At 43.7% G+C, this 15,077-nt stretch overlaps 1 protein-coding gene across 3 annotated transcripts in view; it reads left to right on the top strand.

Moving 5' to 3' along the window:
* UCHL5 (ubiquitin C-terminal hydrolase L5) overlaps window positions 1-13,093 on the top strand; it is a 667,016-nt gene extending 653,923 nt beyond the window's left edge. Inside the window, exons 9-10 of one of the 3 annotated variants that reach the window (XM_063940312.1) lie at window positions 9,859-9,957; window positions 11,448-13,093. In XM_063940312.1, the coding sequence (XP_063796382.1) occupies window positions 9,859-9,957; window positions 11,448-11,489 (141 nt within the window). In that variant the 3' untranslated portion in view covers window positions 11,490-13,093. The remainder of the gene's footprint in view (window positions 1-9,858; window positions 9,958-11,447) is intronic. The other 2 variants (XM_063940311.1, XM_063940310.1) reach the window with 2 other exon arrangements.
* The last annotated feature ends 1,984 nt before the right edge of the window (window positions 13,094-15,077 follow it).

Below are 15,077 nucleotides of genomic sequence, written 5' to 3'. Positions count from 1 at the left end.
CGGGTGACGGAAGGAGTGAAGAAACTTCCATCCCCCCGTCACCTCCCCCTGCCGCTGGGTCGCCCGTCTACCATATCGGCAGTCGGGCAACTCGGCAGCGGGTCGCCCAGTCTGTAGGGCTTATTAGCCTACCTGTGCGATATCTTTGATAAACTGAATGCATTGAATCTCTCCCTGCAGGGAAACAACACCCACATTCTTAATCTCTCAGGGAAGGCATCAGCATTCAGGGAAAAGAAATTCTATGTAGAAGAAAATTAAATGAAGATTGTTACAATGACTGTTTCCCCAAGTTGCATCAGTTTGTTACATCCAATGATGTTTGACACATGAACTTAAATCAGGTTTTGAGCAGCACCTAACAAACCTCAGTGACTGGTTTGAAGAATATTTTCCTGAAAATGTGGAACAGTTTTATGGATCCAGGATCCATTCAGTACTAGGGCCCCAATGGAATTTACTTCTGTAGGAGAAGAAAAACTCATCAAGCTCTCCTGTGACAAGACCTTGAAAGTAAAATTCAGCAGCATGGGACTTGAAGAGTTTTGGATATCCATTAAAGATGAATATTCGATGCTAAGTGCTAAAGCACAGCAAATCCTCGTTCCTTTTGCAACAACATATTTGTGTGAAGCTGGGTTTTCAGCAGTTGCTGTAATAAAAAGCAAGTACCGTTCAAAAATCAGTGTGGAACAGGAAATAAGGATGGCAGTGTCCAAGCTGATCCCAAGGTTTGAAAAGTTGTGTAGTGCACAACAGTCACACATATCCTCTTAATAAGTGTTGTATTTTTTGAACACTCTTAACTGCTTACATATGGTTTTTTTATTTAGTTTGATATTTTTCTTGTTAATGAGTGCTGTCAATTGTTCTTTAAAAGAAATCAAATTAAAGAAATATATACAGTATTTTCTTGGATTTATGCTTATTATTTTTACAAACAAGTTAATAAGTATTTTTTTTCTCATCTAAATACTGATAGCATTGTTTTGACCCAACTACTTTAAAAAAGGGAGAGTTTGGTAATTATTTTGGCTTAAGGGTGCCTTGAAAAAGTCAGGGAGACCCAAAGGGTGCCTTGGACTGAAAACGGTTGGGAACCACTGGTTTAGTGACATATTGCACGGTACCTTTGTAAACATATGCATGTAAACACTTTTAGAAGAACAGCTACAGTGCCAGTATCATATCGTAAGTTGAAACATATAGCAATGTGTGGACTCCTGGCTCATACCGTTTAGGGTATGTAGTGTGCCTTGATGTAAATAGGTTCCCGGCAGGCAGCCCAGCAAAACACCACAAACTTTGCCCAAAAGAAAGATGGATTCAGCAGGAGTCCAGATGTCTAAAGTCCAGTTTTTAGCACTAGTTTTTGGTGCAAAAAAAAGTGGACTTTAAACATCTGTACTCCCGCTGATCCATCTTTCTTTTGGGCAAAGTTTGTGGTGTGTTTCTGGGCTGCCTACCGGGAACCTATTTACTTCAAGGCACACACTACATGGTATCCAGTCTCTAGGTCGACCACACTTAGGTCAACCACTATTGGTTGACAGTAAATAGGTCGACATGGTTTCTAGGTTGACATGTTCTAGGTCGACATGACAAAAGGTCGACATGAGTTTTTCAATAAAAATTTTTCTTTTTACTTTTTCATCCTTTACAATCCACGTGGACTACAATTGGGAACGGCAACCTGTGGTCGACCTAGACACTGTCGACCTACATCTGGTCGTTCCCTACAAACCACACCCCACCACATACTCTAAACGATATGAGCCAGAAGTCCACACATTGCTGTATGTTTCAACTTATGATATGATACCAGCACTGGAGCTGTTCTTCTAAAAGTGTTTAAATGCATATGTTTCCAAAGGTACCGTGCAATATGTCACTAAACCATGGGATAGTGGTTTTTATCTACCTTCCTCTTTTTAATGTTGAATTTTTTATGTGATAATTGTATGTGTCTTTACTTGATAGGTATGTGCACTGTGTCACTTTATACCTATGGTAATTTGGCCAAATAAAATATGTCAATTTTGTTTAATATAAAAGTCAGACTCATTAATTTGGACATAATGAACATCTTTTAAAGAATAGCACTCACTAACTAAAGATACAATCCTACATATATTCCCGGGATTACTATCCTTCATATATTCCTTGGATTTAATACCCAAACCCACCATTGCACTATATACAATAGTATTACTATTGGATTTCACAAAAATATTATTTAAAATTATTTAAGACCAGTACTGCAGCACTGAATAAAAAGGATTATTCTTAATCTATTGTACTTTATTAAGGGAACCTGAACACTGCTAAGCTTGTTTTAATGTTCCTCCAGTCACCAGTGTACCTTTGTGTTTATCAGCATTGGGTTTATTACTGTATTAAGATGGATCCATTCTTTTTCTTAGATCGAGTCTAACATTGAGTAGAAACTATGTAAAACTATAAACCTAACATTTCAAGTGTCGGCCCTTTCTCAGATGATAATAATAGACTATATTGAAAATTGGAAAATGCGTAATATAAAGGGATCTTTCTACCATTTAGCATTTGTTGTGGTGTGCCCAAGTAGTAGTAGTACATATTGTATAACATTTCCAAGATGTAGCATATAAAATATAACTACAATGACAATAAGCTTTAACATTGTACATGTATGCCTTTGCAACCTTTTTGTTTTACTGTAAATCATTATTGTACTTAATTTCTTCTCTTATGTTTCCTTTTATTACTTCACCTTCCTCATGCTTTAATTTGTTTCCTCCATACCTGATTTGGGTTGGAATCTAGAGGATACAGTATGTACAGTGTTTACATTTCTACACTTACTGTACATTAAATTGAATACAATACTAATCTTTGGTGTCGAATCAGTTAGCCATGAATTAGTCACTTACGGTACCTCCGAACTCGCAGATTTTTGTTTGCAGTACCATAGGGCTGCGTACAGAAATCAATTAATTTGGGGGGAGATCAGACAGCAAGGGCAGTGAGTTGCAGTAGCTTTGGCGGTGTTTCCACATATAACAGCAACTCACCCCTGTCATTTCTAATTGAATCAATTCCTTTGTTTTTAGAACTTTCAGTTATTGATAAGTGGAGTTGCTGCTTGATCTTACAAAAATACAATGTTATCTGTCAAGTTTGTTTTCACACGTGTAACCAGCTTTGCTAATAAACTGTCAAAATCATAAGCATTACATTACACTTTCAGAAATGCTAAATAGCTCACTATTTTCTCTTACGTCCTAGAGGATGCTGGGGTCCATATTAGTACCATGGGGTATAGACGGGTCCACTAGAAGCCATTGGCACTTTAAGAGATTTAGTGTGGGCTGGCTCCTCCCTCTATGCTCCTCCCACCAGTCTCGGTTTAGAAATGTGCCCGGAAGAGCCGGTCACAGCTTAGGGAGCTCCATAGGAGTTTTTCTAGTTTTGTTGTTTTTAATAGATAGGCACAGGAAGGCTGCTGGCAACAGCCTCCTTGCTTCATGGGACTTAGGAGGGGAGTAGTGTCCAACCTTGAGAGGTTAATGGCCACTATCTCGGCTGACAGGACACTGAGCTCCTGAGGGTGATGATCGTTAGCCACCCCAGGCGACCGCAGATTGCCGCCACCCCCTAACAGAGCCAGAAGATTCCGGTGACGAGTAAGTCACCGGCCCTCACAGCAAACGGGGAGCCGGTGTGAAGATGGTGGCAACAGGGTGAGAGTGCAGTACTAACAGCGCTACGAAGGCTCAGTGGTGCACAGTGCGGCGCTTTGAGGGGTGCCCTGAGCCTGAGCCAGCGCCTATACCCTACACTGGTCACCAAGGCTGTCAGGGACCTCGGTAACGCTGCCAGCACCATTCCTCAGGCCAGTATAAAGAAGTGAAGAGCGGGAAGCAGCACCATGTTCAGGGGGCGGAGCTTCTCAGAGCGGACCCAGCAGCATTCAGCACCATTTTCCTGACTACAGATCCAGTACAGAGACACTAGTAGGGAGAGCTGTCCCTCCACGCAACTCCAGCTATCTTGTGGGGTAACAGGAGGTTGTAGAGGGGGGGGGGGGGCTGTGAAAATACTGTGTATTCTATTAAGGTACACAGTCAGCGCTAGGTCACTGTATTATATCTACCTATGGATGCGCTGTGTGTGGGTTGGCTCCAAGCTCTGTGTTTCTCTGGCATACTTGGGGTGAAACTGTGTCTGACATTTTCCTGTGTGGTGGGGGGGTGGTTGTTTCCTCACATAGCCATGTCTAGGGACTCTGTGTCTTATGCTGCTGAGGACATTTCTTCTCCAGAGGAATCCATTTCTTGTACATAGGAATGTAATGTCTTTTCTCAGATCCCTATTACTGAGCCTGAGTGGTTGACCTCTATTAAGAGAATGATCTCTCAGATCTCTACTAGGGGAGGCCATACTGAGACTGAAACTCAGGTTTTAAAGAAGTTTATGGCAGTTTGGTCGGGTTCTGTCCCTATTCCTTAAAAATCCCCTAGCATATACCCACAGAAACGTGCACTTGCCCAGATTATGCAAGATGACACGGATACCGACTCTGACACGGCAGACGGTGATAGAGATGTGCTGAGGATGGGCGGCATCCCTTGCAGAGAGGGTGCAGCTCATGATTGAGGCCATTAGGGATGTGTTACACATTACTGAGACACCACCGGAGCAGGTTGAGGAGGCTTACATCACAGACAATAAGAAAGCCTCCCTAACCTTCCTTGTGTCAAAAGAATTAAACACTTTATTTGAAAAATCTTGAGGAAAACCCAGAGAAAAAAATTTAGATCCAAGGGTTCTGGTTGCTTTTCCTTTCCCTGAGGAGTATAGAAAAAAATGGGAGAACCCACCCATAGTTGACGCATCTGTTTCCAGACTGTCAAAGAAGGTGGTTTTACCTGTCCCTGGGTATACCGCGTTAAAAGAACCGGCTGATCGTAAGATTGACACTACCCTCAAATCCATATACACTGCTTCAGGGGTGGCGTTGAGGCCCACTATTGCCTGTGCATGGATTTCTAAAGCTATAGTAAAGTGGTCAGGCACGTTACTAGAGGATTTGGATTCAATGGATAGAAGTGACATTGAATTATCTTTACGTAACATACAGGGTTCTGGGGGGGTTCATGGTGGTATCCATGAAGGACCTGGGTACGCTGACTGCAAGGGTATCTCACATGTCTGTCTCACCTCGCAGGGGTCTCTGGCTACGCCAATGGTCTGCAGACGCAGAATCCAGGAGAAGTGTGGAGAACCTACCGTACACAGGTCAGGCTCTATTTGGGGAAGCATTGGATGCATGGATTTTACCTGCGGTTGCCGTGGAGTCACCTTTTCTTCCCTCAGCTACGCCTTCTACAAAGAAACCCTTTTCTTCATCTGCATCGCAGTCCTTTCGGACCGCTAAGACAAAAAATTTCAAACCTCCTACCACGTTCTGTAGAGGTGATCGTGCAAATTCCAAAAAGCCTGCACCCGCAGGCTCCCAGAACCAGAAACTGTCTTCTGGTTCCTTAAAATCCTCAGCATGACGGTGGTCCGCAAAACCTTGAAGATGGGCTGGTGGGTACGAGGCTCAGACGTTTCAGCCATGTCTGGGTGTTGTCCGGCCTGGATCCCTGGGGTACAGACTGGAGTTTCAAGAACTTCCGCTGCACCGATTCTTCAAATCAGGCTTGCCAGTTTTGCTTGCAGACAGGGCTATCCTACAGGAAGCCATCCAAAAATTGGAAAAGTCACAGGTCACTTTCCCAGCTCCGCCTCATATGCAAACCAAGGGTTAAAATTCAAATCTTTTCGTGGTACCGAAAACGGATGGTTTGGTCAGACCGATTTTGAACTTGAAATCGTTATACCCTTATCTGGGGGAGTTCAAATTTAAAATGGAGTCTCTGAGAGCGGTGATCTCAGGTCTGGAGGAGGGAGAGTTTCTGGTATAGGGATATCAAGGATGCGTACCTCCACATTCCGATTTGACTGCCACACCAGGCTTATCTCAGATTTGCACTCTTGGACTGTCACTATCAGTTCCAGGCACTGCCATTCGGCTTTTCCACAGCACAGAGGGTGTTCACCAAGGTGATGGCAGAGATGACTGTTCTCCGCAGACAGGGGTTTAACATAATTCCATATCTGGACAACCTGCTGATAAAGGCATCGTCCAGGGAAAAGTTGTTGCAGTCCATTGCTCTCATGACCCATCTACTCAGGGAGCACGGTTGGATCCTAAACCTTCCGAAGTCACATTTGGAGCCGACAAGGAGATTCTTTCCTGGGAATGATCCTCGACGCGGAGGTGCAGAGGGTGTTTCTACTGGAGGAGAAAGCATTGGTGATTCAAACAATGGTCCGGGATGTCCTGAAACCAGCCCGGGTATCGGTTCATCAGTGCATTCACCTTCTGGGGAAGATGGTTGCCTATTACGAGGCTCTACAGTACAGCAGATTTCATGCTCTGTCATTCCAACTGGATCTCCTAGACAAGTGATTGGGATCTCACCTACACATGCACCAGAGGATACGTCTATCGCCGAAAGCAAGGATTTCACTCCTCTGGTGGCTGCAACTGCCTCGCCTTCTGGAGGGCTGCAGGTTCGGGGTTCAGAACTGGATCCTTCTAACCACGGATGCAAGTCTCAGAGGTTGGGGTGCAATCACCCAAGGGGAAACCTTCCAAGGAAGGTGATCAAGTCAGGAATCCCTTCTTCCAATAAACATCCTGGAGCTAAGAGCCATGTACAACGGTCTTCTAAAAGCAGCACAACTTCTGCAAGATCAGGCCATTCAAGTGCAGTCGGACAATGTAACTACGGTGGCCTACATAAACCGACAGGGCGGAACGAAGAGCAGAGCTGCATAGTCAGAGGTAACAAAAATCCTCCTCTGGGCAGAAAGGCATGCAGTGGCGCTGTCAGCAATCTTCATTCCGGGAGTGGACAACTGGGAAGCAGACTTCCTCAGCAGGCATGATCTCCATCCAGGAGAATGGGGCCTCCACCCAGAGGTGTTCGCAGTGGTGAAGAGCCGATGGGGTGTTCCTCAAGTAGACATGATGGTCTCTCGTCTCAACAAGAAACTTCGGAGGTACTGTTCCAGGTCGAGAGACCCACAAGCAGTGGCGGTGGATTCCCTGATAACACCGTGGGTGTTCAAGTCAGTATATGTGTTCCCTCCACTTCCACTCATTCCAAGAATTCTAAAGCTTGTAAAAAAACAAGAGTTCAGGCAATTATCATTGCTCCGGACTGGCCAAGGAGGGCTTGGTACGTGGATCTGCTGGATCTACTGCTGGAAGATCCAAGGCCTCTTCCTCTTTGGGAGGATCTTCTACAACAGGGGCCGTTCACTTATCAAGACTTACCATGGCTACGTTTGACGGCATGGAGGTTGAACGCCAGATATTAGCTCGGAAGGGCATTCCGAAAAAGGTTATTCCTACCCTGATACAGGCTAGGAAAGGAGTTACGTCTAAACATTACCATCGCCTTTGGAAAAAGTGTGTGTCTTGGTGTGAATCCAAAAACTTTCCTACGGTGGAGTTTCAACTTGCTCTTCCTGCAAGCAGGTATGGAGGTTGGGATCCATAAAGTCCAGCTTTAGGCTTTATCCATTTTCTTCCAGAAACAGTTGGCTGTCCTTCCTGAGGTTCAGACCTTTTTGAAAGGGGTTCTGCACATCCAGCCTCCCTTTGTGGCACCGACGGCACCCTGGGATCCTAACGTGATGTTGCAGTTCCTGCAGTCGGATTGGTTTGAGCCCTTACAGGAGGCTGAGGTTAAGTTTCTCACGTGGAAGGCTGTCACTTTGTTAGCCTTAGCTTCTGCTCGACGTGTGTCGGAATTGGGGGCTTTGTCCTGTAAAAGTCCCTACTTAAACTTGAGCTCAGGACACGCCAGCAGTTTCTTCCAAAGGTTGTGTTGGCTTTTCATATCAACCAGCCTATTGTGGTGCCAGTGGCTACTGACTCCTCAATTGCATCAAAGTCCTTGGATGTTGTGCGGGCTTTGAAGATCTTTGTGAAGAAGACTGCTCATCAGAGAAAATCGGACTCTGTTTGTCCTTTATGATCCCAAGAAGATTGGGTGCCATGCTTCTAAGCAGACGATTTCTCGCTGGATCAGGTTCACTATCCAGCATCCATATTCTTCAGTTGGATTGCTGTGTCCAACATCTGTTAAGGCGCATTCTACTCGTCAAGTGGGGTCTTCCTGGGCGGCTGCCCAGGGTGTCTTGGCTTTGCCGAGCGGCTACTTGGTCAGGGTCGAACACGTTTGCTAAGTACTACAAGGTCTGAGGACCTAAAGTTTGGTCAATCAGTTCTGCAGGAGCCTCTGTGCTCTCCCTCCCATTCTGGGAGCTTTGGTACATCCCCATGGTACTAATGTGGACCCCAGCATCCTCTAGGACGTAAGATAAAATAGGATTTTAATTACCTACCAGTAAATCCTTTTCTCGTAGTCCGTAGAGCAGCGATGGCCAACCAGTGGCTCTTGAGCCGCATGAGGCTCTTTCTTTATTTAAATGTGGCTCCCAACACTCTAAATCATGTGACCACAACAGATACAGAAACTGCTACACTCCAGCCAGACATGCAGCAGCACTACAGAGACTGAAAGTTGAAGGAGCCAGATACTAGAGGCGAGACACCCACTGGCAAACAGAGAACACACTAGGGGCTGTAGCAATGACACAACTTGGTGGGCTAGAGTGACACAAGGTGGAGCTGGCTGGAGTGACACAGAAGGGTCCTGGCAGGAAAGGACCCATGGAGGAGCTGATTGGAGTGATGGAGTGTGGTGGAAGTAGTGACACATGGGAAAGCTGTCTGGAGTGACATAGGAGGATGATAGCAGGAGTGACACATGGGAGAGCTGGCTGGAGTGACATGGAAGGTGCTGGCAGGAGTGACATAGGAGTGTCACATGGGGAACTGGCTGGAGTGACATAGGAGGGTGCTAGCAGGCGTTTCACATGGGGAGCTGGCTGGAGTGACACATGGGGGAACTTAAGTTTATTATGTGAATCTGGCTTTTTCAATGGCTCTGACTTTAAAAATTTTTATTTTATGTCGTTCTGGCTTTTGCAATGTGTTTTCTACCAGGGGCGTTGTCTAGCAGGCACAAGGCCACATTCCATTTCTGCATGCGTGCATTTGGCTCGATGTCGGCTCTTTGACGTACCTAACAAGGTTTTTTGGCTCTTTGTCACTGACTGGTTGGCCGCCCCTGCCGTAGAGGATGCTGGGCGCACGTCCAGCGCTTTGTTTACCTGCAATGGTTCTTTGGTTCAGTACTGCTTTGTTCTTAGTTAAGTACTGCGTTTCTTTACTGGGTCCAGTAATGTTTCAGCTGTTACTGAGTTTTCAGGCTAGTTAGCCTGATTTTCCTTGTTAGTGGCGAGATTCATACCAGCTCACACAATCTGTGTATTTCCTTCTCTCGAAGTATGTCCGTCTCCTCGGGCACAGTTTGAGTCTAGACTGAGTCTGGTGGGAGGGGCATAGAGGGAGGAGCCAGCCCACACTATTAAACTCTTAAAGTGTCAATGGCTCCTAGTGGACCCGTCTATACCCCGAGGTACTAATGTGGACCCCAGCATCCTCTACGGACTACGAGAAAAGGATTTATCGGTAAGTAATTAAAATCCTATTTTTACACATCAATGTTTAATCTCTAGATCTCTATTGACTGCTCTTTTCGGCACCATGGGAAGTAAAGTGTAATATTCATAGAGGTAATCTGATTAATTTGGACAAACTTTGGTGTCCGGACAACTGACAAAGGTCATGATATACATTATCTTGTATATAATTGAATGTAATTACTTTGTCTTAATTTACTTTATCAGATTGAGAATATCAGGCGAAAACACAACTATCTTCCGTTCATCATGGAATTACTAAAAACTTTGGCAGAACATCAGCAGTTAATACCACTAGTGGAAAAGGTTAGTGTGTTACAACTTTTGTCTGAATACAGCTTGGCTTTCAACAAAAAATTGCAGAAGTACAGTATGTTGCAATTAATGGGATATGTACAGAATTGCACATTTAATTTGCCAGCGAGGCAAAAATAGAAGCACTGAAATATAGATCAGCCCACACCTTCAAGAACTCCTCATTAAACAAACACACACACACACACACACACACACACACACACAATTAGTATATTTGTCCCACACTCACATCTGCATCTATAAATAATTTGCATAGGTGTTTCATGTACATATACCAATATCCAGTGTGGAAAGAGGCAAGCTCCAGTCTCTTGCAATTCTTCAGGTGTCTTTAATTATTATATCCGTAAGACGTGCCATAAGAGAACTCCCCCATGCCAACGTTTCGATATAGACTAGAATCTTTATCAAGGCTACAATGTAGTAAACTGTAGTCCTCTAGTGGTGAAGGAGCTTGGGTTATTGGTTTGTTTCTATGGAAACTACACCACAATTAGCGCTCCTGCCAATCAAACAGAGTTGTCCTGACACACCTCTGTCCCCTATTTTTTTACGAAGGGGACCTGTTCTTTGCATGTCCTCTAATTGCTGGCCAGGTCCCTATCTGGTGGCTGACCACACCACTTAAGCTTGTGCCCCTACTACTGCATTCCTTGGTGGGCCCTTCATGCCAGAGTCCGACACTGAAACAATCTACTAATGCAGAGACATAAATTTTGCATCCCCAGCAGTTTCACATGGAGAAAAATAGTTGCTGATTAGGTTCAGATATGCATAGAAGGTATTTGTGGTACTTTGTTGCGTAAGTGGGAATAAGAAAGGAAAAAGGAGTTTGAACTCAAAAGCAGATCAAATGACTGTTTAACCCATAGGTCTGCAAACTCGGCCCTCATTACCCCACACAGTGCATGTTTTGCAGGTCTCCTCACAGAATCGTAAGTCAAATAATCAACTCCACCTGCAGACCTTTTAAAAATGTGTCAGTGGGTAATTAATACACCTGTGCACCTGCTGTGTTACCTGCAAAACATGCACTGTGTTGGGTAATGAGGACCGAGTTTGCAGACCTATGGTTTAACCATACCTCAAAACTTTGTCCAGGCAAGAAGAGGGACAACTGTAGGTGCCTGAAATTAGGGGGCATGGCCTCACAGGAAGGGCCGCAATCGCAAGCCCTGCTCCTGTTATTGTCACTGTGTAGGTGTGCACGGCGCTCTGTGACCTGCAGTTCCTCTCTCCTGGTGAATAGATGCAGCAAGTGAGAGGAGGCCCCCCACCATGGGACTCTGCGGGAGTGGGAGGTATGGTGGTGGGTAATGTCATAATTATTCAAGTTCCTTTTTAATCCAGACCTTGATTCTAGTCCAATCCCCCTAAAGAAAGATAGATTTTTTTTGTATTATTTTTTTTTTGGCCAAAACTATCTTTAAAACACTGTTCATATAGAGCTTTTAACGTTGATTTTTCTTTTCTTTTAGGCCAAAGTAAAACAAACCAGGCGACTTCCGGAATCAAAATGATGGGCATATTCTCACTGGAAATATGTAGTGGGGCAAAAACATATGTCAAGCATAAGTCTTTTGTTGTTGTCCAAATTGAAAAAAAAAAATTAGCCACCAAGAATTATAATGTAATATACTGTACACATGTTGCACATTTTCCAGTTTTATATTAACTTTCAGTACTGTTTGCAACCTTAGTGCAAGTAAGATCATTTGTCTCATACTGTACAGGTATGGTACAGATTTATCAGTGCACATGCGATTCATCTCACATAATGTGTAATATCAGAATCTGGGAAAAATAACGCAAATGTTTTCACGATGGCATGGGAAACACTTTCTGTTTGTATACTGATTACAACTTCCTACTGGGCATTTTCCTTGGACAACCATTTTTTACATTTTTTTTTTTTTTTTTATATATACTTACCTAATTGGGAACAAGCTAGAAGGGTAAGCCAAGAGTTTCACCCTATATTGAAGAAAGATCTATATTTAAGGGTTGACTCCTCAGGAATGAACATTTTGGAAAGCCAGGATGCCCCCTCCCTCCCTTCTCGTTGTTGCCTATGATAAGTCCAAAAATACCTTTTTTAACTGATCAGCGAACCTTTTGCTCCTGTCTCTACATCAGTGCATCAAAAAGGTGCAATGTTCATTGCAATATTATTATTGCCACTGTAACTTGGAATGTTTGCAGCCAGAGGTGGTGCAATTATGGGATTTGGGTGCACAGCCAATATACTGTAAGGCTCTGCTTCTCCCTTATTTGCAAAGGGAGGATTAACTCATTTAATGTATGCTGACATTCAGGAGCCAAGGTAAACAGATATTGGCTAAATACATTTTCATTAATTTTGCATCTACCATTAAACCTTTAGTTCTGGGTGGGAACACAGACGTGTTTACTGTACATCCGGAAAGCATTCACAACGCTTCAGTTTTTCCACATTTTGTTATGTTACAGCTTTATTCCAAAATGGAATAAATTAATGTTTCCCAAAAAAATTCTACACACAATACCCTATAATGACAAATCTCAAAAAAACTTTTTTCACATTGTCATTATGGGATATTGGGGGTAATTCTGAGTTGATGGCGCAGGAACTTTGTTAGCAGTTGGGCAAAATCATGTGCACTGCAGGGGATGCAGATATAACATGTGCAGAGAGAGTTAGATTTGGGTGGGTTATTTTGTTTCTGTGCAGGGTAAATACTGGCTGCTTTATTTTTATACTGCAATTTAGATTGCATATTGAACACACCACACCCAAACCTAACTCTCTCTGCAAATGTTAAATCTGCCTCCCCTGAAGTGCACATGGGGGGTAATTCTGAGTTGATCGCAGCAGCAAGAAAGTTAGCAATTGGTCAAAACCATGGGGGTAATTCCAAGTTGATTGCAGCAGGATTTTTGATAGCAACTGGGCAAAACCATGTGCACTGCAGTGGAGGCAGATATAACATGTGCAGAGAGAGATAGATTTGGGTGGGGTGTGTTCAATCTGCAATCTAATTTGCAGTGTAAAAATAAAGCAGCCAGTATTTACCCTGCACAGAAACAATATAACCCACCCAAACCTAACTCTTTCTGCACATGTTACATCTGCCTCCCCTGCAGTGCACATGGTTTTGCCCAATTGCTATCAAAAATCCTGCTGCGATCAACTTGGAATTACCCCCCATGTGCACTGCAGGTGTGGCAGATATAACATTTGCGGAGAGAGTTAGATTTGGGTGGGTTATTTTATTTCTGTGCAGGGTCAATACTGGCTGCTTTATTTTTACACTGCAAATTAGATTGCAGATTGACCACACCCAAATCTAACTCTCTCTGCAAATGTTATATCTGCCCCCCCTGCAGTGCACATGGTTTTGCCCAATTGCTAAAAAAATTCCTGCTGCGATCAACTTGGAATTACCACCATGGTTTTGCCCAACTGCTAACAAAGTTCCTGCTACAATCAACTCAGAATTACCCCCATAATGTGTACAATTTTGAGGGAAAAAATGTATTTCATTTTGGAATAAGGCTGTAACATAACAAACTATGGAAAAAGTGAAGCGCTGTGAATACTTTCTGGATGCACTGTAGAATAGATGCCTCGGGTCTTTGAGTGGTCCCCTGCTTAATATTTACAGCCAAATGTCATAGTGGATCCAAAGGTCGACAGTCACAAAGTCGACATGAACATGGTCGACACGTGAAATGGTCGACATGAGTTTTTGATTGATTTTTTTTGTGTCAAAATTTCCCTTCCAGCATGTGGACCTCAAATTAGTGCACAGCATCCCCTTGCATGGCTCGTGGCTTCGGACTAGGTGCTAGAAGCTTCCACCATATGCATGTCAACCTTTTGGTGTCGACCTATTGCTTGTTGATCTTTTTACTGTCAACCTATCATCTGGAAACCCACCAAACTTTAAATCTAGCCACTATTTCGCACAAATCCGTCGGTGCCCACAAATTCCAGGCTATTCCATTTGAACCTTGACTGTTCTGTGTGAAGCTTGGCTGTAGAGGCAGTGATAGAATCATTTAAGTAACCAGTGCTTCAAATTTGAGATCAAATACTTTCAGTTTTGATTGTCACTGCTACCTGATTTGCCAATTCTAATTGCCCAGCTACCTGTAATTCATAGGAATGCTTGTAAACATCCAGTAAGGCTCCAATCTATTGTTTTCATTGCAAATCCCCATTGTAAAATGGAAATGTGTACAATGTACCAAACAAGCTGGAGCATCAAGTCATAGCCGGAACTCATTCAAAGGGTGGTATTTGATAAGATACTGAAAGTCGTACAGCTAAAGTTGTATCTATCCATAAAGTAATAAAAGTTCAAAAGAAAGGTAGCAAGTGTGAATCCTTAACTTCTTTTGGGAATTACTGATGACTGTCATCTCACAGTTAAAAACCTTTAGATAAATTGACATTTTGTGAAATATGTGGGACACCAAACCATGCTCACACTAACTTTATGCAGAAGTTCTTACATCCGGCAAGGCAGTAGAGAGCCTGGTTGGACCCACGTACTTTACAAGGGGTGTGGCCTAATCACAGGCTGTGTGGCCATGCACACTTAGAAAACAAATACAGAAAAACTACTTTATGTGCCTCCCTGGCCGCACAGCAGCCCAGCACACAGCAGCGTGTGGGGCTGAGGAGAAGAGTTGCAGATGCCAGGTAAGGAAGGGGATGGACTTTGGCCCCATGCTGGGCCCCTCCATCAGGCCTGGGCCCGGGTAAATAGTACCTGTTCCCCCTCCCCCTCTCAGCACCACTGAGAACCAGTGTTCAATAATTTTGCATCTCAAGATGCAACCTGTGTGTATTGTTTTTTTTTGAATGACTGACCTTTTAATAATAAAAAAAGAAGAGTGGGCATAATCTGTCCTCATAGGTAAGCTATAACGGATCACTGTTATGCTCAAACAAAGATCATGAAGAACTTCTGCCAGTGCCTGGGATCATCTTGACTGCTAACTCACTAATGAAGCCAATGAAGAACAAACATGTATAAATATATTATTTTCTCTAACGTCCTAGTGGATACTGGGAATTGAAGATTACCATGGGGTATAGATTGGGTCCACTGGAGCCTGGC

This window comes from Pseudophryne corroboree, chromosome 9 (assembly GCF_028390025.1).
Source record: "Pseudophryne corroboree isolate aPseCor3 chromosome 9, aPseCor3.hap2, whole genome shotgun sequence".
NCBI classification, from domain to species: domain Eukaryota; kingdom Metazoa; phylum Chordata; class Amphibia; order Anura; family Myobatrachidae; genus Pseudophryne; species Pseudophryne corroboree.
This window is presented reverse-complemented; position numbering and strand designations above follow the sequence as displayed.